General features: G+C 35.7%; 1 protein-coding gene and 1 pseudogene across 1 annotated transcript in view; both read left to right on the top strand.

The window, feature by feature from the left end:
• The window catches only part of LOC122685288 (triadin-like), a 132,143-nt gene that overhangs the window by 81,628 nt on the left and 22,711 nt on the right, over positions 1-27,804 (top strand). Inside the window, exons 3-5 of the mRNA XM_043889891.1 lie at positions 93-257; positions 1,499-1,531; positions 26,356-26,415. Coding sequence (XP_043745826.1) covers positions 93-257; positions 1,499-1,531; positions 26,356-26,415 — 258 coding nt within the window. The remainder of the gene's footprint in view (positions 1-92; positions 258-1,498; positions 1,532-26,355; positions 26,416-27,804) is intronic.
• LOC122685636 lies at positions 6,251-6,355 on the top strand (annotated as a pseudogene).

A 27,804-nucleotide genomic window follows, 5' to 3' on the forward strand; every position in this document is an offset into this window, starting at 1 on the left:
TGTGTTAAAAGAATAAATCAGGAAAATCAGCTTTTTTTTTTGTTTCTTTGGGAATAATTGCAAAACTTTTCTTTGTTTTTAATTACTTTTAGCAAGCTCTATTTCCAAGATTGGCTCAGATCCTCTAAAACTTGTACATGATGCTGTGGAGGAAACCACCGACTGGGTCTATGGCTTCTTTTCTTTGCTGTCTGACATCATCTCATCTGAAGGCGATGAAGAAGATGATGATGATGGAGAGGAGGACACTGATAAAGGTACAAAGAGCACAGAGACATCCAACTGCTGGGTCTGCTATTTGATATGTATAATAGTAGTTCCCTGGGGGCTCAGACAGTAAAGTGTCTGTCTGCAATGCTGGAGACCCAGGTTCAATCCCTGGGTCGGGAAGATCCCCTGGAGAAGGAAATGGCAACCCACTCCAGTATTCTTGTCTGGAAAATCCCATGGACAGAGGAGCCTGGTAGGCTATAGTCCATGGGGTCGCAAAGAGTCAGACACGACTGAGCAACTTTACTTACTTACTTAAATTTCTACACAAATGCGCACTTGGGTCAAGCTAAACCAAAATGAATACATTTCTGAGTGCAAATTGCCTATCAACAGGTTGCCAAACTCAATAAATTGGTCTTTATGTGGCTTTCAACTTATAGATTATCTGCCATTATGGCAAAGATATCAAAATTAAATGCTATATTAGAGTACTACAGAGAAACTTATTAGGCAAACCTACAAAACCACAGCAGAAACTCACATTTATATGCTTTTTCAAGAAAGAAATAGTTACTATTTCCCAAGTTTGAAATAACAATAGTAAGACTAATTATGCATATATATATATATATTATACATAAAATTTGTATTCATAAATAGCAGAAAGCAATCCTACTAAAATCATGATGAAAGTAAATTGATTGAAACAAATGGAGGTAAATGTCACAGCAATTATGCAACTAACCTATTTACTCTCTGTTATATATAAATGAACAAAAGGAAATAACAAACTTAATCCACATGTAAACTTCTATTAAGTGGATGTGAAAAGAACAAGTACTGTGATTCTGCCTTTTAGATGACATTTTTAAGATCAGCTTTACTCATCAGAACTTGCGTATTCAGCCTTGACTACCAGGAAAGCTCTTATTATTTTAGCCCTTTCTATGACTTTGTCTAAATTTGTATTTGCTTGGCCTCTGTCAGAAGTTGAGATGAAGAGCAGAGCACTGAAATGAGCATGATATACAAACCATAATGTATAATTTGGATAACTGCCACAATTTTATTGAACTCGTAAAAGTGAAACTATCTTAAATAAATGTACATAGGCAAAGTTTATATTAAAGCTTGGAATTTGGAAGGCAAAGTAATATATAGACTACTATTATCAAAATTAATAGATGTTTTATAAAAGAATGAACAAAAGCAAATGGGAAAATTGAGAGGCAATTTTATGCTCTGCTGAAAATTTTTCTAATTTACTGTTTTTGTCTTCATTTAGGAGAAATAGAGGAGCCTCCCTTGAAAAAAAAAGGTTAGTTGTTTCACCTCTGCAAAAAAAAGTATTTTTTATGGTAATGTTGATTTTCACCATGACTCAAATAGATTTTACTTTGTTGTGGACTTAATTTGTTTTTTTTTCTTTTTCTTCAGTTATTATCAGTATTTTATTCAATTTTAGATGAGAACTATCGGACAATGTGGCTGATATAATATGGAGGAGAATAATCTTGGAGGCAGTATATATCATGTGTCCTCATAAAGCAATTGAATCATCTGAGTGTGGTTGATTGTGGTTCACAGGGATCCCTTGAAGGAATAATCAAGGTCTTCAGTCACTGAATGAAATGGTCACAAATCCAAAAGATGGGAGCAATATAACTGGGAAAGGGAGTTAGAACCATGAAGGAAAAGACTCAGAGATTTTACAGGAAGGGGTAGGAATTATGTCTAGAAGGAATAATAGAAAGCAAAGTATAGTATCCTGAGGTTTATTTTGTATGAGAGAGAAACATAGAAATCACTCTTAATGCAATCAGTTATTGTTCCACATAACTAATTGGAGAAGGAAATGGCAACGCACTCCAGTGTTCTTGCCTGGGAAATCCCATGGACAGAGGAGCCTGGCGGGCTACAGTCCATGGCGTGGCTAGAGTTGGACATGACTTAGCACCTAAACCACTATTGTTCCACTACTGTTCCACATGCTGATCAGTAGCTCTTGGGTGTATTTGTTACAGAGGGAAACTTGCTGGCTTCTATTGCTATCTCCCTAGACCTATTGTGGATGCAAACAGTAGGATCCAAATTTGGAGCTTTGGCCTTGCGTAACAGATGATGATCACCTCACTGTTTGGAATAAAATCTGCTTAGTGTATGTATGTTAATTTGGAAAATTTGAATTTATAACTTGTCCAATAAATGATAAATTAAGTAGTGAAACTCAAATGTGGGAATGCCATCTAGAAATGAAAGTGTTTATGAAACTATTGAGAGGAGAAATACTACTCACAAATCCATGATGAGAACCCAAGAACTCAGACTTGGTCATCAAATCTGGGTTTCGAGACTCTAGATTAGTTTATAAACTTCTTGGGGTAAAAAGTTAAGTCTTTTTATAGTGGATCTCCAATGGATAGTGCACAGAACATAGTCAAAGTTTAATATAATGAGTTACTAGTCATAGTCTGGAAATTACAGTTTATGTATATATTTAGTCTGTTTAGATGTGGGAAAGAGGAGGACAAATGTTTTCCTACTTATAAATTAAATTCTATGAGAATATCATATAAGATCACATTCTTCATAAATCAATATCTAGTATTTAATATAGAATCTGTTCATTACTTTTGATTTGAATTTCCTGGTGGGATTATTTTAAAATTAAGTTTTATGAAATGTTTACCATAAATGTCAAATGCACATAAAGCTGTTCGTTGTTTCTTAAATTATTGCCTTACTTTACCAAATCAACAGAGAAACTATTAAATAATTGTTTAGGATGTTTTTTTTAAATGTCAGTAATGATCATTAGTTCAAACAGTCTAAGGGATATATATGTTTAAAACCATGTACACTAATGCCTTCAAGGATTACTAGAAAGAGAATTGACTAATATCACTTGAATATATTTTCTTAATATTATTGTTCACAGAGTTACATGAGAAAATGGACATTTAGAGAAACATGTTATACACCCTACCTTGTTACAGAACCTGTATAATAACAACCCTTAGTTGAAGTGGACCAAAGGAAATATATTTCACTACAATTAACATATTTTATTTAAAACCTTTTCTTTTGTAGAATCGTCATAGAAATGAGTTTTTAATCAGCATGTAATATTTTGCAAAACATTTGTAATACATATTCTGCTTTTAAAAGCATATTTTTGTATTATTATTTGGGGAGAGATTCTATGAGCTTATCTCTACCTTATGGATTATTTTATAAATTTCACATTTTAAAATTGTATTTTAAGAATTTTTTTTTAATTTTTATTTATTTATTTTTTTGTCATACATTGATATGAATCAGCCATAGATTTACACGTATTCCCCATCCCGATCCCCCCTCCCACCTCCCTCTCCACCCGATTCCTCTGGGTCTTCCCAGTGCACCAGGCCCGAGCATTTGTCTCATGCATCCCACCTGGGCTGGTGATCTGTTTCACCATAGATAGTATACATGCTGTTCTTTTGAAATATCCCACCCTCACATTCTCCCACAGAGTTCAAAAGTCTGTTCTGTATTTCTGTGTCTCTTTTTCCGTTTTGCATATAGGGTTATCGTTACCTTCTTTCTAAATTCCATATATATGTGTTAGTATGCTGTAATGTTCTTTATCTTTCTGGCTTACTTCACTCTGTATAAGGGGCTCCAGTTTCATCCATCTCATTAGGACTGATTCAAATGAATTCTTTTTAACGGCTGAGTAATATTCCAAACAAATATTTTAAGAATTTTTTATTGTTTTTATATAATCTAGAATTATATTCTCTAAAAATATGTGATTTTCACCTGTCTAAATGAGTATTAATCTTTTCAGTAGTACTCTTTCCCATGCAGATAAATTGAATAATATTTAGCCATTTTATACTACCTAAATTATCAGGTTGTGGCATTGTTTATTTAACTGTCCTGTGTCTATATGAAATATTTTGTTTATATGTGCTAAAAATGTTGGTTTCATTTGTCCAGTTCTAGCTATTTTTACCAAAATGAAAATTCAACCACCTTGTTATTTATGAGTGGAGTTTGCATTTCTAATTTGATAAGGAATAATTGTCCAGTCACATAATCTCAGGTTTATAGGATTGATTATTAAACAGGTTATTAATATGGATGATTCTTTAGAATCTTCTCCTCTGTGGTTTATGTTGTTATATATAAATATAGCTTTAGGATATTAAATGTAGTACCTCAGTTCAGTTCAGTTCAGTCACTCAGTCATGTCTGACTCTTTGTGACCCCATGGACTGCAGCATGCCAGGCTTCCCTGTTCATCACCAACTCCTGAAGCCTACTCAAACTCATGTCCATTGCGTCGGTGATGCCATCCAACCATCTCATCCTCTGTCATCCCCTTCTCCTCCTGCCTTCAACCTAGTGTCTTTATATTCTTTACTCATATTTATTTTTCAGCTTGTCAAAATTTAAATATTAAGTCCTATTACCAAACACTCCAGGATGAGGATCAAAGACACCAAATCATTATAAAATATGTATTTTTATCATTTAATTACTTAAAACTTCTAACTACGAAAACCAATGCCATTGTAAATCACATATTCTAGAACAGTTCCATGCTATGTATGGTGGGTGTGCTTTGTTTACCTGGAATCACCCTGTTCAGTAGCATTCCTCACAGCAGGGTAAACATGGCTATGTTATCACCCCATCTTCTAAGGGATAAATGAGTGCCAATAGCATTAAAGGAATCAAATTAATTTGTATGCTTTCCTAAAGCTGATCTGCCTGAGAACATCTCCAGAGTTATCAAATATTCTATGTTACAAAATAAAGAAGTGCCTTTCACCCATCATCAGATTGCTAGAATGTCAACCAAAGAAGCCAGTAGGCTGCCCTGTCCTGTCTTGCATATATCTGCTAAAGGAGAGTGGCGGTGCTGACACTTAGTTGTTCTGTGTCATGATGGGATGGTGTGAAGTCAAAAATAAGGTAGAGTCAGATACAGGCGCAATGACAAATTTCGTGATTTTGCCTTTCATTTAGCTGAATAATGTGAAAGAATGCATTGCTCTTGAGGGAGAGTCCCTTGAGAACAAAACAAAAAGAATATGCATAGGAAATAAACACTGAAAGCTAAAAATGGCTTTTAAAAATTTAAATGTAAGCAGTTCTTTTCAGTTATTTTCAATATTTGTTCCTAGGAAGTATGACTGCTTTGAAAAAAAAAAAAGTACTTTGAAACAACCAAAGCAGTTTGAGTTTAACACTGATTCTTTTAAATATAACTGGATATTTTCTAAGGCAACCAAACTGTTAAAGATGTGTTGAATAAACCCGTGGATGTCAAATTTCTGTGATTCATTTCAGACTAATTCTGAATAATTCAAAAAGAAATTTAAAACCTAATTTATATAATTATATTATGAAATATTTAATCTAATTGAAGTCAGACCTTATCATATTTTATTTAATATAAAATGCTTAATATTTTGTGAAGGGCATGGCAACCCACTTCAGTGTTCTTGCCTGGAGAATCCCATGGACAGAGGAGCCTGGCTACAGTTAGTGGGGTCACAAGAGTTGGACACAACTGAGCCACTAACACTTTCATTGACAAAAAATTAAATTATATACTATTTGCAGGACCAATTCACTATGTGTATGTGTGTGTGTGTGTTTATATATCTATGAATGTATGTGTATATATGTGGGCTTCCCTGGTGGCGCAGTGGTAAAAAATCCACCTGCCAGTGCAGGAGATACAGGGGATACAAGAGACATGGGTTCAATCCCTGGGTCAAGAAGATACCCTGGAGTAGGAAAAGGCAGCCCATACCAGTATTCTAGCCTGGGAAATTCCATGAACAGAGGAGCCTGGCCAGCTACAGTCCAGGAGGTCACAGAGAGTTGGACATGACTAAGCGACTGAGCACATACACATACACACACACGTATATATATATATGCATAATACATTATGCAACATTTATTCATTATATGTATTTTCTACCTCTTATTAACAAAAAACTCACTATATGCTAGTTGCTCAATAAATATATGTATCGCTTCTCGGCCTTTTGGCTAAGATCAAGTGTAGTATCTGTTCTTATCAGTTTAATAAATATATGTAAATGTATGGATTTAATATATATTCTCTTCTGCCTATAAATTTTTTTCATGATATCTAACAAAATTATAGGAGTTAATTTCCTTTATATTTAAAACTTTAAAAATTATTCCCTAAAGTGAAGCATCAGAATTTAGTATCCTCCTCACATATATATTTCAGGAATATCAAACTTTCAAAAAGACTCTTAGCTTTATAAACAATTCAAAATTTTACCTCACATTAATTCAAATAAAATAATGTGCAGTAGAATAATGATTTGTCTTGTTTTATAATATGTTGTAAAGTGAACTTATATTAAATCCAAATAATTTAAACATTTTCATCTATTTATAATAATTTATCTTCTGAGTATGTTACAAAATTTATTGCTTCATAATAATTTCCTAAAAATACCTGCTAAAATTGTTTTTGAACTGAAAAGCAAAATTATATATTTTTTGACAAGGAGTAAGTTTGATTTGTTCCATGTTCAGTTCTAATAGTTATCAAACTAACTCCTTGTCAAAAAAAAAACCAAAAACAGACTGGTTCCAAATAGGAAAAGGAGTATGTCAAAGCTGTATATGGTCACCCTGCTTATTTAATTTGTATGCAGAGTGCATCATGAGAAATGCTGGGCTGGATGAAACACAATCTGGAATCAAGATTGCCAGGAGAAATATCAATAACCGCATGACACCACCCTTATGGCAGAAAGTGAAGAAGAACTAAAGAGCCTCTTGGTCAAAAAATAAATAAATAAATAAGTAAAGAGCCTCGGTGAAAGTGAAAGAGGAGAATGAAAAAGTTGCCTTAAAGTTCAACATTCAGAAAACTAAGATCATGGCATCTGGTCCCATCACTTCATGGCAAATAGATGGGGAAACAGTGGGAACAGTGGCTGACTTTATTTTTGGGGAGTCTCCAAAAATCACTGCAGATGGTGATTGCAGTCATTATATTAAAAGACGCTTACTCCTTGGAAGGAAAGTTATGACCAACCTAGACAGCATATTAAAAAACAGAGACATTACTTTGTCAACAAAGGTCCATCTAGTCAAGACTATGGGTTTTCCACTGGTCATGTATGGATGTGAGAGTTGAACTATAAAGAAAGCTGAGTGCCAAAGAATTGATGCTTTTGAGCTGTGGTGTTTGAGAAGACTCTTGAGAATCCCTTGGACTGCAAGGAGATCCAACCAGTCCATCCTAAAGGAGATCAGTCCTGAGTGTTCATTGGAAGGACTGATGTTGAAGCTGAAACTCCAGTACTTTGGCCACCTGATGTGAAGAGCTGACTCATTTGAAAAGACCCTGATGCTGGGAGAGACTGAGAGGAGGAGGAGAAGTGGACGATAGAGGATGAGATGGTTGGACGGCATCACCCACTCAATGGATGTGGGTTTGGGTGGACTCCAGGAGTTGGTGATGGACAGGGCGGCCTGCCGTGCTGTGGTTCATGGGGTCACAAAGAGTCGGACATGACTGAGCAACTGAACTGAACTGAACTGAACTGAAGTTTGATTTGAGTAAGAAATTTGAAAACAAAGACTGACTTTGCCCGTTAGTTAGCATAGCAAACATTTTCCATTAGTTAACATAGGAAACATTTTCCATAAATTAATTGAGCAGCAGCACCAAAGTTTAGATGAAATATACCTACAACAAGAATTACATCTGAAACATAAAGCAATATCACTTTTTCAAAAATTATTACAGTTTACAAATTTTATTGAGTTATAATTAACATACAACATTATGTTAATACAACTTAGTGATTCATTGTTTTTATGCATTATGAAATGATCACTGAAGTAAAACCAGTTATTATTCACTGCTGTACAAAGTCGTAACAATATTGACTATATTCCCTATGTGTACACTATATTCCTATGATCATTTATTTTACATTAGAGGATTGTACCTCTTAATCTCTTTCATCTATTCCAATTGGCCCTCGCCCCCTGCCTCCCCCTTGTAGTCTCAAGTTTGTTCTGTCTGTTGGAATCTAAAACACAAACAAAACATAGTAGAAACAACAAAAACCAAGCAATCCAATTTAAAGAATGGGCAGAGGAGTTAAATAAACAATATTTTTAAAACAAAGTTTAAAATATGTGTCTATTTAACATAGGCATCTTAGCATTTTTCTGTTTCTTTTTTCAAAAGTAAAATACTGGTTTCTCTCAAATCAAATTGATTTTTCTTTCATATTCCTATATTAGCATTCATGTGATACTGACTTTTGAGATTGCATAAGCATTCATAAAAAGTATAATTTTTGTTGAGTATAAAGCTTTTTAACTTTTTTGTACTAACATGTCTAAGTACAACATAATGGATTATACTTATCTCTTTTTACAGTTAATTTTTACTTAAACCTTAGTCTGTGATAAGTCTGTATATAATAATAATCATTGCAGCATTTATGTTCCTTGAAATACGTGATTTTAGAAGACAATAATTGTCTCTTAACAAGAAACTACATCTTATAATGTCATTTCTTGACATTCAGCTTTAAAGTTAAGGCAGCATACTTTTAGTCCTTCAGAACCATATATACTCGTTTTAGGGGGAAGGAAAAATTGGTCTTCAATTTTAGGGACATAGAGACTGTATGAGATAAATCATCACCTGCCTTTAAAGAAAGAACCCAAATCCCCTCTATATTATGTTAAATTTCCTTTTTTCCCAACTGTTTGCTCTATGAACCAAGGAGCATCTTGAAGTTTGAACAGGACTCAAATATGAAGGCTGATATTCTGTGAGATTATTCCTGATGCATGCCAATGGCAGAGAAAGAGGCTCTTCTTAGAGCAAAACAAATTACATCTCCTTATAATTGTGTTTTAAAATTTCCCTAAAGCTCCTGGGGTTGAAAGAGTCCAGTAAATTTAAACTCAGTTCTTTCATTGTGTATTTTTCTCACTTTATTGAAATCTGCAATAGCTCTTTGCAGTCAGGGTGAATAAGAGAGAGCCAGGAAATTTGAGCATCATAAATATTCAAGACTCTAGGATTAGGCCATTCAGAAGGTTGTATCACGTCATCAGGAGTAAGATAGATGGACATGTTTCTGTGCCAGAGATTTCAATGCATCAATCTTTGCTGGCAGCTTTGGTGCCTTACACCAGGCTGAACATAAAGTGTCTGAAAAATACTGTGCATGAAAAAAGGAGGAAGAATGGAAAGGTGACTAAACTTGTTAAAATTCATAGCCCCAGAATATTGGTTACCAGGTTGGCCCTAGTAACACTGTTAAGTATATACATTTATCTTTGGACTGCTTATCTAAATAAGTCTAGATCAAAACTCAGCTCCATTACTGCACTACTGCATATTCCCCTTAGGCTGCAGAAGGAACTCAATGCTTTATCTTCTGCTTGTCTTTCCCAATATTGATCAGGCTTGTGAGGACAGGAAGCAAAACCCGGAGAACAGACAGTGGGCCTGGAGATGGGATTAGAATGAAAAAGACTGAGGAGGCTGAGGTAAAGTGAGATCTGATGAATGATCCAGAGATTCACTTTGCTAGGGAGTTGCAGCTGTAGCAAATTGTGGATCCAAAAGAGCTCATTTCTACCAAGGCAAGCAAACTGGAACTAGAATGTTGGATATAATGATAGTAACACTGGAGCTTAAAGGAGCAAGCCTGTTAAAGCAAAGGATTAAATTTTGGTGCCAACATCACAGAGAATAAAAAGGCTGAGACAGCTCAGCTGTGGTCTAACCATTTTAAGTAGTTCCTTTTGGAAATAAGGTTGGATAAGTAATTTAAGAGCCTATGAATGAGAATAATATTCAAGATGCCAAAGGAATATTTCACGCAAAGATGGGCACAATAAAGGACAGAAATCGTAGGGACTTAGAAGCAGAAGATATTAAGAAGAGGTGGCAAAAATACACTGAAGAACTGCACAAAAAAGGTCTTCATGACCCAGATAACCATGATGGTGTGATCACTCACCTAGACCAGACATTCTGGAATGTGAAGTCAAGTGGGCCTTAGGAAGCATCACTATGAACAAAGCTAGTGGATGTGATGGAATTCCAGTTGAGCTATTTCAAATCCTAAAAGATGATGCTATGAAAGTGCTGCACTCAATATGCCAGCAACTTTGGAAAACTCAGCAGTGGCCACAGGACTGGAAAAGGTCAATTTTCATACCAATCCCAAAGAAAAGCAATGCCAAAGAATGTTCAAACTACCACACAATTGCACTCATCTCACATGCTAGCAAAGTAATGCTCAAAATTCTCTAAGTCAGGATTCAACAGTACATGAAACGTGAACTTCCAGGTGTTCAAGCTGGATTTAGAAAAGGCAGAGGAACCAGGGATCAAATTGCCAACATCCTTTGGATCGTCGAGAAAGCAAGAGAGTGCTGGAAAAATATCTACTTCTGCTTTATTGAGTATGCCAAAGCCTTCGACTGTGTGGATCACAATAAACTGTGGAAAATTCTGAAAGAGATGGGAATTCCAGACCACCTGACCTGCCTCCTAAGAAATCTATGTGCAGGTCAAGAAGCAACAGTTAAAACTGGACATGGAACAACAGATTGGTTCCAAATCGGGAAGGGAGTCCATCAAGGCTGTATATGGTCACCCTGCTTATTTAATTTACATGCAGAGTACACCATGCTAAATGCCGGGCTGGATGAAACACAAGCTGGAATCAAGATTGCCAGGAGAAATAGCAATAACCTCAGATATGCAGATGACACCACCCTTATGGCAAAAAGTGGAGAAGAATTAAAGAGCCTCTTTATGAAAGTGAAAGAGTAGAGTGAAAAAGTTGGCTTAAAACTCAACATTCAGAAAACTAAGATCATGGCATCTGGTCCCATCACTTCATGGCAAATAGATGGGGAAATAATGGAAACAGTGAGAGACTTTGTTTTTTTGGTTCCAAAATCTCTGCAGATGGTGACTGCAGCCATGAATTTAAAATATGCTTACTCCTTGGAAGAAAAGCTGTGACCAACCTAGACAACATATTAGAAAGCAGAGATATACTTTGCCGAAAAAGGTTCATGTAGTCAAAGCTATGGTTTTTCCAGTAGTCATGTATGGATATGAGAGCTGGAATACAAAGAAAGCTGAGTGCTGAAGAATTGATGCTTTTGAAGTGTGGTGTTGGAGTCCCTTGAACTGTAAGGAGATCAAACCAGTGGATCCTAAAGGAAATCAGTCCTGAATATTCATTGGAAGGACAGATGCTGAGCTTGAAACCCCAATACTTTGGCCACGTGATGTGAAGAACAGACTCATTGGAAAAGACCCTGTTGTTCAGAAAGATTGAAGGGGACGACAGAGGATGAGATGGTTGGATGGCATTACTGACTCCATGGACATGAGTTTGCGCAAGCTCCCGAAGTTTGTGAAAGATAGGGAAGCCTGTCGTGCTGCCGCCCATGAGGTTGCAAAGAGTCAGACGCAGCTGAGCAACTGAACTGGGTGAGAGTGTGTTAGGTTTATACGTTTTTTAGATTCTTCTCTCTTCGATTCTGCATGTTCCCTCTTTCAACATCATGAGACACTAAGGTGCTGCATTGAATTGCCAGCAGTTTGCTAAAAGTTTTACCTATTCCAGGTTATGTTTTTCCTTTTAGAAAGGTTTGTTGAAAAATGCAACAAATGATTTTAAAAAAGCAAAGCAGAAAAACCATCAGGGATTCTCAACTCTGCATCAGATTCAAATGTTGTCCTAATTAAACTTATTTTTTCCAGAAGAGACTAAAGCCCATTTCAGACTGGCTTACTGGAAAAGGTTATTGGTTCAAGTGACTAAAATTTACAAAAGTAGAACTGGCTTTAGGGATGTCTAGATACGGCTTTTTCTATGGTGTTATTAGTAAATCTTTTCTTCTCATTTACTGATTCTGCTTTCCCTTGTCTGCTTTGTTTGCTTGATTCTCTGGCAACCTTTCCTGTCCTGGTTGCAATTATGGTTACCAGAAACTTGAGGCCAAAATTACTTACTTTAACAACTCTGGAGAGGAGCTTGTGCTATTTCCCATCTGTTTCAGCCAAAGCAATGTAGTTGACTCATTGATCCATATTGAGTAACATACTCTTATTACAAGCAATCAGGGGGTCAGGGATGTGCAACAAGCACTTTGTCAAGACCTAGGGAATAGACCCACTCTTGAAACTAAAAATTAGGTTTGTGTGTTTAGTCACCCAGTTGTGTTCGACTCTGTGAAAATTAGGTTTAGTATCACCCAAATACTTGTATTGATATTGGAAAAGGATTAGTTCCTAAGACTAAAAGAGGGTCACTGTTATAAAAATTGATTCCATTAGGAAAGTTACAAATATCCAAAATACCTAATTTTTACTTTTATTTTTATTTTTAATTTGAAATCCCAGATCACTTCCCACCTCAGAATTTCCAGAGTTTGAGTTGTATTTTTTTTTTTAATCTCCACAGTGTACTTCTAATGCACACTCAGGGTGAGAACCATTGCAACCCAATGATTAATTCTAAAAATAAGGGGTTTGGGGGTTTCCCTGGTGATTGAGTGGTTAGAGCTTGCTGCTTTCACTGTCAGGGCCTGGGTTTGATCCCTGCTTGGGGAACTAAGATCCTCCAAGCCCTGAGGCAAAGCCAAAAAAAAAAAAAAAATTAAAAATTAAGAGGTTTTGGTGGCTTAGATGGTGAAGAATTTGCCTACAATGCAGGAGACCCGGGTTTGATCCTTGGGTCTGGAAGATCCCCTGGAGAAGCAAATGGCTATCCATTTGCCTAGAAAATTCCATGGACAGAGGGGTCTGGCAGGCTACAGTCTATGGAGTTGCACAGATTTGGACATGAATGAGCAACTAACATGTGTTGTGATACCAGTAAGGGAGACAGTTGAGGGTAAGTGGATAACTGCATATTTTGTTTACACATAGTGACTGTTTTTGTATATGAATTTGCTGTTAAGAAAATACTAAATTGTGAAGGATAAAATAAAAACTAATTCTATATCATTGTTGCATTGACCTAGATCATTGAAATAACTGTTGATAGTTGATGCCCATCAGCTGAACACATCAACATTTTGAACATGACTGAGATAGCCTCAAATAAACACAACAAAGAGATGTTTGTGTTAGTTCCCTTTCTGCTATTAACCTACTATGGTTAAATTACTTAACCTCAGTGGTTCTCACATCTGTAAAACAAAGATGCTAGATTTACAGATGCCCAGGTCCTTTCCACCTATGATTTTTTTTACTCTGTTGTTGAATTGTGCAGTCATATGTTAATAATTTTTCTAAGGGTTTCAACTGGACTAGGACCTTGTGACTCAAAATGTGCTTAATGGGACAGTAGTTTTAGCATCAGCTGGGATTTAGGAATGCAGAACCAGGCTCCACCTAGACCAAATGATTCAGAATCTATATTTTAGGAAAATTCCCTAGGCAAGTCATATTCCCATTAAAATTTAAGGAATATTGGTTTAGACAGTAGGTTCTACTTCTGACTGTGGTTCTGAAACTACTTCAGAGTTAATTTAAATTGGAGATTCCTAAAAGGTTTCTCACCATGAAAAACACATACATTTGTGCTATAGCTAGGAATATGTTTTAAAATTTCTCCAGATGATTTTGACGTATAGCCACATTGATCTTGTCTAGTATATCATCAAATATGAAATACACATATGAACCAAGCCAAAACTTATCCAAATCTGTAAACTCCACCAGTAATTATCTTCAAAAAGGTATTATTTAATCATTTCCACCTCTGTCTGGTTTATGAACACATGGGAAACAGTTTCTCATTTTATTTTGTTGTTGTTCAGTCGTAAAGTCCTGTCTAACTCTGTGACCCCACTGCCTGCAGCACACCAGGCTTTTCTGTCCTCCACTATCTCTCAGAGTTTGCTCAAATTCATGTCTATTAAGTTGGTGATGATATCTAACTATCTCATCTTCTGCCATCCCTTCTCCTTTTGCCTCTAGTCTACCCAGCATCAAGGTCTTTTCCAATGAGTAGGCGCTTCACATCAGGTGGCCAAAGTATTGGAGCTTCAGCATTGGAGCAACAGTCCTTCCAGTGAATATTCAGAGTTGATTTCCTCTAGAATTGACTGGTTTGATCTTGCAGTACAAGAGACTCTAAAGAGTCTTCTCCAGCACCACAATTCAAAAACATCCATTCTCCGATGCTCAGTCTTCTTTATGGTCCAATTCTCACACTCATACCTGACTACTGGAAAAACCATAGCTCTGACTATAAGGATATGTGTCAGCAAAGTGATGTCTCTGCTTTTTAATACACTGTCTAGGATTGTCATAGCTTTCCTTCCAAGGAGCAAGCATCTTTTAAATTCATAGTCACAGTCACTGTCCAGAATGATCTTGGAGCCCAAGAAAATAAAATTTGTCATTGATTCTCCTTATTCCCCTTCTATTTTCCATGAAGTGATGATACTGGATGCATGATCTTAACTTTTTGAATGTTGAGTCTTAAGCCAGCTTTTTTACTCTTCTTTCACCCTCATCAGGAGGCTGTTTAGTTCCTCTTCACTTTTTGCCATGAGAGTGGTATCAGCTGCATATCTAAGGTTGTTGATATTTCTCTCAGCAATCTTGATTCCAGTTTGTGATTCATCTAGCCCTTTGTTTCACATGATGTACTCTGCAGATGAGTTAAATAAGCAGATTAACATAGATAGCCTTGTCATACTCCTTTCTCAGTTTGGAACCAGTCAGTTTTTCCATGTCCAGTCCAGTCCATGTTGCTTCTTGATCTGCATACAGGTTTTTCAAGAGACAGGTAATGTGGTCTGGTACTCCTGTCTCTTTAAGAATTTTCCTCAAAAACAAAAAAAGAATTTTCCTCAGTTTTCCTTTGACTGATCCACAAAGTCAAAGGCTTTTGCATTGTTAATGAAACAAATTTTTTTTTTTTCGAATTCCCTTTCTTTCTCCATGATCCAACAAATGTTGGCAACTTCATCTTTGATTCCTCTGCCTTTTCTAAACCCAGCTTATACATCCGGATGTTCTCAGTTCACATACTGCTGAAGCCTAGCTTGAAGGATTTTGAGCATTACCTTGCTGGCATGCGAAAGAGCACAATGGTTTGCTAGTTTGAACATTCTTTGGCATTGCCTTTCTTTGGGATTGGAATGAAAACTGACCTTTTCCAGCCCTGTGAGCACTGCTGCATTTTCCAAATTTGCTGACTTTTTGAGTCCAGTACTTTAAGAGCATTGCCTTTTAGGATTTTAAATAGCTCAGCTGAAATTCCATCAGCTCCACTAATTTTGCTCATAGTAATGCTTCCTAAGGCCCACTTGATTTCACATTCCAGGATGTCTGGCTCTAGGTGAATGAACACACCATCATGGTTACCCAGGTCATTAAGACCTTTTTTGTATAGCTGTATATTCTTGCCACTTCTTCTTAATATCTTCTGCTTCTGTTAAGCCTTTACCAATTCTGTTCTTTATTGTGCCCATCCTTGCATGAAGTATTCCCTTGATATCTCCAGTTTTCATGAAGAGATGTCTAGTCTTTCCCATTCTATTGTTTTGCTCAATTTCTTTGCATTTTTTCATTTAAGAAGGGCTTCTTTTGTCTCCTTGCTATTCTCTGGAACTCTGAATTCAGTTGAGGATATCTTTCCCTTGCCTTTTGCTTCTCTTCTCTTTCTTTCCTATTTGTAAAGCCTCTTCAAATAACCACTTTGCTTGGTTGAATTTCTATTTCTTGGAGATGGCTTTGGTCACTGCCTCCTGTACAGTGTTACTGACCTTGTTCTTAGTTCTTTAGGTACTCTGTCTAGCAGATCTAATCTCCTAAATCCATTCATCACTTTCACTGCATAATCATAAGGGGTTTGATTTAGGTCATACCTGAATGGCCTAGGGATTTTCCCTACTTTTTTTCAACTTAAGCCTGAATTTTGCAATGAGAACCTTACGATCTGAGCCACAGTCAGCTACAGGTTTTGTTTTTGCTGACTATATACAGCTTCTCTGTCTTGGCTATGAAGAATATAATCAATCTGATTTAAGTATTGACCATTTGGTGATGTCCATGTGTAGAGTCATCTCTTGTGTTGTTGGAGAAGGGTGTTTGCTATGACCAGCGTGTTCTCTTGACAAAACTGTGAGCCTTTGCCCTGCTTCATTTTGTACTCCAAGGCAAACTTGCCTGTTACTCCAGGTATCTCTTGACTTCCTAGTTTTGCATTCCAATCTCCTGAGATGAAAAAGACATCTTTTTTTGGTGTTACTTCTAGAAGGTCTTGTAGGTCTGCATGTGTGCCTATGTGCTAAGTCATTTCTGTCATGTCCAACTCTGCAACCCTATGGACTGTAGCCTGCCAGGCTCCTCTGTCCATGGGATTCTCCAGGCAAGAATGCTGGAGTGGGTTACCATTCCCTTCTCCAGGGGATCTTCCTAACCCAGGGACTGAACCTGAGTCTCCTGCAGCTCCTGCATTGCAGGCAGATTGTTTACCACTGTGCCACTGGGGAAGCCCCGTAGGTCTTCATAAAACCTCAATTTCAGCTTCTTCGGCATCAGTGGTTGCAGCATAGACTTGGATTACTGTAATGTTGAATGGTTTGCCTTGGAAACGAAGTAAGGTCATTCTGTCTTTTTTCAGATTGCACCCAAGTACTGCATTTTGGACTATGAGGGCTGCTCCATTTCTTCTAAGGGATTCTCACCCACAATAATATATATAATGGTCAGCTGAATTAAATTCACCCATTCCTGTCCATTTTAATTCACTGATTCTTAAGAAGTCAATGTTCAATCTTGCCATCTCCTCCTTAACCTCATCTAATTTACCTTAATTCATGAACCTAACATTCCAGGTTCCTATGCAATATTGTTCTTTACAGCATCAGACTACTTTCACCACCAGACACATCCACAGCTGAGCATCGTTTCTGCTTTGGCCCAACTGCTTCACTCTTTCTGGAGCTATTAGTAATTGCTCTTCGCTCTTCCCCAGTAGCATTTTAGACACATTCTTACTTAAGAGTGCTCATCTTCTGATGTCCTGTCTTTTTGTCTTTTTATATTGTTCATGAGGTTCTCCAGGCAAGAATACTAGAGTGGGTTGCCATTTCCTGCTCGAGTCGACCATGTTTTGTCAGAACTTGTCACTATGATCCGTCCATCTGGCTGGCCCTGTATGGCATGGCTCATAGCTTCATTGAGTTATATAAGCCCTTTCATCATGACAAGGCTGTGATCCATGAAGGTGTTCTCATTTTATAAATGGGGAAGATAAAATTTGCAGAGAAAAATAGGGAAAATACAAAGCAGAGAGGAAAAATGAATTAACCAGAAATTACTGGGTTTTTGTGGAAAAGGAAATGGCAACCCACTCCAGTGTTCTTGCCTGGAAAATTCCATGGACAGAGAAGCCTGGCAAGCTACAGTCCATGGGGTCGCAAAGAGTCAGACATGACTGAGGAACTCACACACACACACACACACACACTGGGTTTATGGAAAAAATGAGATTGCACACACACATATATATGTTTTGCAATTTTTACAGGGGTCAATACTATACAGTGCTGAGATTATTCGTTTTCTTGAAAAAGTTTTGCTTATTTTAGAAAATTTTGCCAAGTAATCAAACATACAAACATATTAAAATAGGATTATATATGCTTATACATATGTATATAGGTATGTATGGGCTTCAATAACCCTGAAGGAAACTGTCCTCAATATTTGCCTATCACTATACCTGGAATGTTTCCTCACTTATTCAAAAACACTAGATGCATTAAGTAGGAGAAAGTATTCTTTTTCACCCTTCATTAATGGTTAGTAGTGCACTTTCCTCAAAATTTTTGTTTATCAGTGCACTGGAAAATTATAAGAATCATTAAAATACAAACAGCTACACATCATTTGGTATATTTATATAAAATACTGAGAATTCAGCAAAATATTCTCCTTCAGCATTTCTTAACTAGCCACTAAAGAGATAACTAAATTTGTTCAGTTATTTATCTGAACTTTTGTGTCCTAATAACAATTGGCAAAATCTTACAAGTGTAGATTCCATGTTCAAGTGAATAAATAATTTGAATTTTTAATATTAGAATAAAAATTATTAAAGATATTTTATATTGTCTAGCATTTGTGAGATATATTGAGAAAACATCTTGACAAAAGGCATTATTTAAAATCCACAACCCTCAGAACAATTTAATAAACTGGGTTGTCATCTAAAAGAATTAGGATGGTTGCCTTGGTGACAGAGATTATCCTTTCAATTTCTTGAGTCTGTCATTTTAAAATCTTGAATAGATAATATTTTTAATTTATTAGCAGTGTGTCATATAGAGAAAAAAATTGTGTGCTTTAAACTATCCATGTAAGACTTAAACAAATTTATAAACTGCTCAACAATAAACTGTGTTATGATTTTAAGTAGAATAACAATTTATAATAAGTAAAATACATGTAACATAACAAAATAATTCAGTAAGTCTTTACTGCAGTAAACTCATTCTTTGGACTTATTTAGGACAATCTATTTTACTAATTCTGGTCCCATTCGTTGCTGCTGCTGTCAACCTTCCTATTTGTTTTTTGTACATATGGCTGGCCTCTCTTCCTAAGTTAAATGTGAGTGTCAATCTCAGAGAGTCTTGGGAAAATTGGTTAGTCTGTGATTAACACTGCACCCTGGGAGATGTAGAGCTTAGATAAATACATTTTGATGGAATTAAACAGTCTGAAGATGAAGGAGGATAACCAAACCAATGAAACAAATTTTCATTTCTCATCGGGAGTTTTAAAGATTTTGGCTATTATGTGCTGCATGTTCCTGAGGAGAACGAGAAAATTCACCATTATACATAGAAGTTCCACTTTGGGCCACCAGGAAGATCACTAAAATTTATATCTGTCCTCTTAGGTATCCAACAGAAATATATACAACAAATGCCAACATGTCACTATTCTACATATACAATACCATAAATATATAAGCAGTGTTGTTACACAAAATAATGCAGATTATCACTTAAATGCCATAATCACAAATAGGAAAAACTGAAATGAAATATTCCTTAATATGTAGACCAAAAGAAATAGAAATTTTTACCCCCTTCAAGTTAGACAGGATAGCATATCCCACTTTAAAACCTGTTTCAACTTCTTTTTTCTGTTAAAATGAACATGGTTTTAATTGTCAATATTTTATTATAGGTATAATTGTCAATTATATATGTCAGTTCATAGTTGATATCCTGTGTGTAAGCATCTATAGATAACTTAAGGCAAAGTATTAAAATGCTCAGTGCCTTTAATTTGATTATTATTTAGCTTTTCAGTGTTCCAGGAAAACAATATTAAAAAACCCTAACTTATTGACACCCATGTTGATAACTGTGGGAAAAAATGCTTTAAAAATATATTGGTAATATGCTTTTAATTTTCTTCCATATCTTTGTATGGCTTGATGCTGTATTTTTATTTCATATTAGTCTTGAATGATATTCCATGTCTGGAGGCACAACAGTGTATTTCTTCACTTACCTGCTGAAATATACCTCAGTTGCTTCCAAGTTTTGACAATTATAAATAAAGCTCCTGTAAACAAATAAGAATAAACCCTACCTTTTGTGCAAGTGTTGCAATTTACAATATCTTTCATATACATTTTAAAATTTTCACCAATAGTAAAATTATGCAACTTTCTCCAGCATTTCTAATAGAAAGTAAAAAGGTTGAAAAATGCAACATTTTACTGTCTCAAAATTTTCAACCACACGTATTTTAGTATTTAAGTCGTTTGAGCATTGTGTCATAAAGAACAGGTGAAATACTATCTACCACAACTTTCTTTGTTGTGTAGGAGTTAATAGTTTATAATTTTACTCAAATATTTATTTTTTAACTTAGTATGTATTTATCAAGTAGTATGTGCCAATTATTATTGAAAATTTACTGTGAAACAAAATAGACATAATTTTTGCCCTCAGAAAATTTAGAATTTAGTAAGGGAGACAATAATAATAATAGCCAATATTTACATAATGTTTATCAGATGTCAGGTGCTGCTCTAAATCCTTTACATTTTAACTTATTTTATTCCTCATGTGAGTCTATGTGGTTGTGATGGTTTAGTCACTAAGTCATGTCCAACTCTTTTGTGACCCTATGGACTATATAGCCTGCCAGGCTTCTCTGTCATTGGAATTTCCCAAACAAAAGTACTGGAGTGGGTTGCCATTTGCCTCTCCAAGGGGTTTTCCCTATCTGGGAACTGAATCCAGGACTCATGCATTGCAGGTGGTCTCCTGCATTGCAGGCAGATTCTTTACTGAGCCATCAGAGAAGCCTAAATTTATGTAGTAGGTACTATTATAAACCTCATTTTCCAGATGAGGAAATGAAGTTTTCACAGCTAGTAGGTATGAGAATTATATTTGAAGGGAGCAGATTGACTCAAGCATTAATTATCTTCAACACTAAACTGCATTTTAGTACATGCCAGCAATGATACTATTTTTGTGTAGATCTTTTAATAGTTTATGTGTCCAGAGTTTTCTAACAAAATGCATTTTAATTATGCCAGAATTTTATTAATTTATGTCATTTTAATATGACAGTTATTTAGTATGACAGTTATTCAAATAATCGTTTAATGACTACTGCAATCCAGAAATAATGAATACTCTCAATAATATTAATGTTTATTTTTTTCTCAGCATCATAATAAGTTATTACATCTCCTTCTCTTGTTTCTGAGCACTTCACAAGTCTGATGCTGAGACTAATACTTCTTCAGGGACGTTGAACTGTAATCCAATTACTTATTTGGCATTGGACTTTAGAAAAACAGCCTGACCTAGGAGGGTATATTTTTTATTATCTCCATTGAGTTATAACACATGAAAGCCAGAGTTTAAATTCTCTGGATTCCTTTAATAAGAAAAATGTCTAAATGCCTTTAAAGCCTAGCAAAGTGAGATGAATAACAATGAGAATCTGAAAGAAGACTTATAATTTTTTCTCCACTTCTCATATTTACACATACTTCCCTACAGATAATGAGAAATGTGATTGAGAAAGTCAGGACTAGCGAAAGTAGTTGGAATACACTTCCCATTTCTGTGGAAGTAACCTGCCCTTCTCTTAAGTACCCCTTGTATCATTACAAACACAGTAAACGCTAGTGGAGAACTGATTCATATCAGTTAAGGTTACCAATAATTCAATAAAGCGAAGGGTTTCCTTCCATTGCTTTCTGACGCACTGAGATAACTGTCACTCTTTCCCATTTGTTTTTCCCTTCTCCAATTATCAAAATTTTAAATTGACCTCTGTACCTTTAAGGACCTATGGATAGTCTGACACCTGGGACTGAAATACTTTGACTTCCTGCTTTTTAAGACACAAAGCAATTTCTCAGGTTTACTGTTACCAAATGGTTTATCATTCCAACTAGACTTACCTGAGACTTACCACATTCTCAGAGACACTGGACTGTAACCTAAAGTAAAGCACATACATTTGGAGGTAAATAATGACTGCTTTGACCTTTTTCTTTGTCCCTTGTATCCAGAACTGGCTCAGGTTTAGTGAACTATTTTTAAGGAGTGTCAAAGTTAAATGAAACTTTATGCTACTATGCATTACTGCTGTGTCGCGTAAGTAGAGGCATTCCCCTGTCTATAGACATTATTGAATAACTAGAAGCTAGTATTAATATATGAAATTTTATTTTTCTTTGAGGTTTGCTGGAAGACATAGGGTAATAAATTTCTACTTTACTGACTTGAATCTTTAAATTTAATTTTCTGTTCTCACACGAATGGCCCTTAGCTGGCAAGAGCAGTTGGGAGTAAGAAATTAGGCATTATCTGTTTATGAGAAAAAAGATCTTTCTGAAGTCTAAATTGGTAGCATGCTGTTACTCAGTTGGGCAGGAGCCTGGATGGTCATCATTTCCTGGCTGAAGTATAAGGAGATAGAACTGGCAGGCACACTGTGTGGAGGCTACATTGGCTTCTTTGGACATTTGATAGCCATGGACGGTGACAATAGTGATGTAATACAATCCCCAAAGAAAATGTAATGTTGCAATAAAACATGCAGAGACATTTAACTTATCCTTAAGTTTGAAAAGTAGGGGCAGAAAAATTTTCCTTCTTCTCTTCTAGGTTTTTTGCTGGTCTAGTAATTAAATTGATATAAGACAGACTAAAAGGAGAAAAGTGAAGTTCATACATATGGGAACCCCATTAAAAATATGAAACCCGAAGGGCAGCCAAGTGTTTAAGACTTAGATGATTAGCATCCTGAGCTCAGGAAAGGGAGAGTGGTCTGAGAATACCAAGGGAAGGAAGGCCTTTCAGAAGAAGGGACGATAGATGTTTGGAAAACAAAGATTGTCCTGTCTTACAGATGTTTCTTGTATCTCTGGTTATAGCTCTCTCTTTGGTACAGGCCGTCTTTCCATGTATATTTAGGCAGTTGAGGGGAAGGTAAAGAGCTTTTTCTGAATCTACTGGGCTTTGATTGCCTTATGCCGAAGAGATGTGTTTTACAGTAGCAAAATCAGTTCCAATACAGAATCATCAGAAATAAATTTCTTTTGTCATCTATAAGCAAAGAAATGTATGTATGTATGCCTTTACAAAGTTGGTTGTACCTGTCTGCACTTACATGTACAGAAATACTAAGTCTTCAAGAGATCATCAAATTTAAAAAACTGTTGATGATATTTTTGCAGAACATTGTCTATGTAAGTCATTATATTTCACTGTTAGCTGTAGAGATTTGTATGTTCACACACTGTATGTGTGTGTGTGTGTGTGAGTTTTAATCTGGGAGTCCCACTTTCAAAAAAGACAGTGGAGCTGTCTTAGTTTATTGAAAGCTGAAGTTCAGAATCAGAAAATGTTAGGACTTTGTCCTTGAGACTGTAATGAGCAGGACCCTCAGAGGCTCCCTGGACCAAAAGCCTCTCTGTATCACCCATTTCTTGTTTGTAGGGGAAAAAAGAAGCTTTAGTCTCTGAGGCCTTCTCTGAGTTCCAAATTGCAGACTCAAGCAATTACTAATTAAGGAAGTGAGGAGACACAGAAAAGTAGTCAATCTAGAAAAGTAATGATAGCTTCAACAATAGTTCAGTCTCAGAAGATGCAACATTTCATATAAATTTTTAATTTAGAATGTTTCATCCCATTTCTGTATTCAAATTAATCCCCTTTGAGAATAAGAAATTATTTCTTAAGGATGATTCCCTTGGTGCTTGCAAAGACCACTCTAAATCTTTGACCACTCTGAGTCATTTTACTTAATCGGACTGAGTTATACAAGGCACCAGTCTTCTTCATTGCTTCTGATGGTTTAAATAGGAGGGAGGAAGGAGAATGGTATGGGCAAGGGAGCATTTTCAGTTTGGCTTTATAATTCATTTATAGAAGATTTAACCCTGTAGATGACCTGAAAAGATAATTTGCCCTCCTCAGTACCAGACCAGTACTGTCCAAAACTAATAGAGTGTGAGCCACACGTATATTTAAATTTTTTTGAGTAGCCACATTATAAAATTGTAAAAAGAAAAAAAAAAAAAATAAGAGCTTCCCTAGTAGCTCAGCTGGTACAGAATCTGCCTGCAATGCAGGAGACCCCAGTTCAATTCCTGGGTCTGGAAGATCCCCTGAAGAAGGGAATGGCTACCCAATCCACTGTTCTTGCCTGGAGAATCCCAAGGACAGAGGAGCCTGGTGGGCTGCAGTCCATGGGATCACGAGGAGTCCGATGTGATTGAGTACAGCACAAAAAGAAAAATATGGAATTAATTTGAATAATATTTCTTATTTAATCTATAGTATCAGAGAATTTCTTCTTTCTTCCAGGAAACCTGTTATTAAGACCTTTCAATAGCATCAGACAAGCCCACCCAGATGATCCAGAATCATGTTATTTAAAAATCAGTAAACTATGAATTTTAATTATATCTGCAAAATACCTTCACAGCAACTTCTCCATTGGGCTTCCCTGATAGCTCAGTTGGTAAAGCATCTACCTCTAATGTAGGAGACCCCAGTTCGATTCCTGGGTCAGGAAGATTCTGCTGGAGAAGGGATAGGCTACCCACTCCAGTATTCTTGGGCTTCCCTTGTGGCTCAGCTGGTAAAGAATCTGCCTGCAATGCAGGAGGCCTGGGTTAGGAAAAACTCCTGGAGAAGGGAAAGGCTTACCCACTCCAGTATTCTTTCCTGGAGAATTCCATGGACTTTGTAGTCCATGGGGTCTCAAAGAGGTGGATACAACTGAGCGACTTTCACTTTCAACTTCTAGATGAGTGTCCATTTGAATGATTTGGGATCGTAGCCTAGCCAAGTTGACACAGAAATAAAACCACCACAATATGTCCAAAATAATATCATTCCAGTATGTAATTAATACAAAAATTATGATATATTTTATTCTTTTTAGTATTAAGTCTTCATAAACCATTGTGTACTTAGATTTATAGCGCATTTCAATTCAGATTAATCACATATCATATCCTTAACATGTACACATGTCTAGTGGCCACTGTATTGGGCAATACGGGTCTAGACAGTGACAAAGAGTGATTAGGCTATTGCTCTAAAGATATAACTTGTCAATAAAGGTCATTTGACAGTATCTAATGACATTCTTTGTGGTCATGACTAGGGGTAGTGTAGCATCTAGAATCCTTTAATAGGGTGCTGTGGTGCTCAGCACTCCACAGTGCTCACAATAGCCCTGCCCACCTCCAAATAATGACTTTTCCCAATCCAAAAATCAGTAATGCTAGGATGAGAAACCATGCTTTGGAGTAAGATCTGGAGACAGAAGGTAGAGATTAAAAATAATAATAATGAGAGATGCTGGAAGGTAAATGTTTCCTATGCTCTTTGGAAATCATTCCACGAACCTTGAAGACTTTCTTTGTTTTTTTTCCAGAAATATAGCTGGAAATCTTAACTTCTCTGTATCTCCATTGCCATTTTCAAAGTCATGAAGGGGATAAGAGTAGAAGAGTGGCTTTATAGATAGTATAACTGATTAATGGGGAAAATGAGGGGAGGAGATCTTCACAATGTGATGATTTCTTTAACTGGTGAATGAAAGAAGCTGTCTTCTCTGAAGATTTCCTCTAGTTGATCTTGATTTTAGACATCCAGAAAATTTATAAAAATGCAAATTCAAACCTACAAATGGAGAATTTAGAATATGTACAATAATTAGCACCATTTCAGACCATCTGTGGAATAAAGTTGTGATAAATAAATAAGTAAAACTCATTAGCATTTTTCTAAGAAACACCATGGTATTTAAGACCAAGTCTCTTTTCAGAGGTAGTAATCATATTTGCAAACTCTAATCTCAAATTTGCTTCTGTCTAAGTTAACTACAAATTCAGAATTAACTATATTTTCTGAGCCTTGGCAATGTATATATACTGAGCTAGCAGCAAATTGAATATATTTCTTAAAACCTGATATTTAGAAAAAATGTAACAGCTAACTAATTCTATGAAATGTGTCTATCTGCAGGCAGTAATTATTGGTTAAATGCAATGCCAAATTTTGATTCTAAACATGGCTTAGAGTCAATACTTCTGAGATATATTTCTTATTAGATAGTTACAGTTCATTTAACAAATTCTTAATTTAATATGTAAAAACTAAATCTTTCTAAATCTAAATGACATTTTTACTAAGGAGTCTTAATTTGTATTGAGAGTAATTGAAATAAAATGTAATTATAATTTGTGATCAGATTTAGCACTGAAAACAGTGGCAACACTTATTGATGTAAGTTTTAAGCTTTTTCAATAACTCTAATTTTTAGGTAGCTTCAAGTTTTTCCTTATAAGTCCTAAAACTTATATCAATAAATGAGGGATTTATGTGGCAATATGTTTCAATGATTCTTTCCTTTTAGATACCTATAAATTTGTTGAATAAAATAATTTGGACTTCATGGTAATATTATGACATTTAGATCATAGTTGTGATTTATATTTTGTATGTTCTCAAAAAGAGTTTTTAAAAGCAAATCATAATATTTCCTAGAAATACACAAAGAAAAGACTGAAAAACTGGAGAAACCTGAAAGGAAAATACAAACTAAAGGTAAGTGTTGAATTTTGTGTTTAATCTTGTTTTTTTCAGGGTATATATTTTGTACATTTCCATAAGAGAATGGAAAATTTTTATATTTAGTGCCCTTTTGTCTTAATTTTTCATAGTGTTTAAGTAAATTTACTTCTAGGGAAATTCTCTAGAAATATATAATGGTTAATTATTGGCTCAAAATAACTTCAAAATGGGTAACAGTCTTTCAGTTATTTGCAGTCAGCTTTTGTTTATTAAGCTAGGACCACAAGCATATATTTTGACCTATTAGCAAGCAATTTTCCTTCTTTAATCAGTTAATATAATAAATCAGAGTTCGGTTCTTTTTAACTTCAATGTTTTTATGCCATGCAATACCTTTGAAATCGTCAGCATAGAAATACAAGTTTTATCCTATCTCACTGATGACTGCTGTGGTCTCAGAGCTTGCTTATACAGTCTTAAGGGGTAGATGGACAATGACAGTGTGATAATTAATATCCTTTTCAACTCAACTGAATCTAGTGACTGAAATCTTGCGTTTGAGGCATATTAATAATGGCCAGCATTGTCTTGTTCATCTTACAAGCATCACTTTTCTAGCAGTGACCCATGTAGTCCTACTGCTTAAAAAAAAACAAAACACTTATAGGAAGCATAAACATTCAAAAGGACATGTTTATTAATATGCCCAAGTTTCCCCAATGGTCAATCTCATGTGATACTGGGTGAGCCAGAGCAAAAATAAAAACCTCTTTGTTACTGAATTTGTGTGATACAGACTGAAAATGAAAGAATTTTCCTGGATAAAAATTGAATGTTGTCTAATATTTATTATGTCAAAAACTGACTAGTACAAAATGATCTGCACAAATATCAAAGTTGCAAGTAGTAGTTTCATATAAGCTCTAATTAAGCTGAAATTATACCAGTATGTGACTCTACATTAAAATACCATGTTTTCTTTTTTAATATATTTCATGTACTTCCTTTTTGTGAAGAGTTCAAATCATTCTGCAAATATTATGTCTTTAATCCTAATGTTTGAATTAGTTCCAGATTGGTCAGCTAATCTTTATACAGTCAGGGACAATGAAGGTTGTTACTCAATTGAAACCTATTTATATTTGGACTTAGGGAACTAATGTCTTCTTTCTGCTCCCTTTCCCTTTTTGGTTCTTAATTCCTTCAGTCAGGGAAATTGGATACAGCTCTTGGCTATGGATTGACTAAGCTAGCCATCACTGAACTGGTTATGTGTTTCTATCGGCTGGAGGTTAAACAGAAACTCAACTGGTTCCACATGATTGGGGTGTCTGCTGTTTTATCTTGCAGACTATACTACTAATCTAATAGCAGTGCTGCTGGAGTGGATGTGGTGATCCAGATGGTACCATTTGCATTTTG

Source organism: Cervus elaphus, chromosome 28, assembly GCF_910594005.1.
Source record: "Cervus elaphus chromosome 28, mCerEla1.1, whole genome shotgun sequence".
Taxonomy (NCBI): domain Eukaryota; kingdom Metazoa; phylum Chordata; class Mammalia; order Artiodactyla; family Cervidae; genus Cervus; species Cervus elaphus.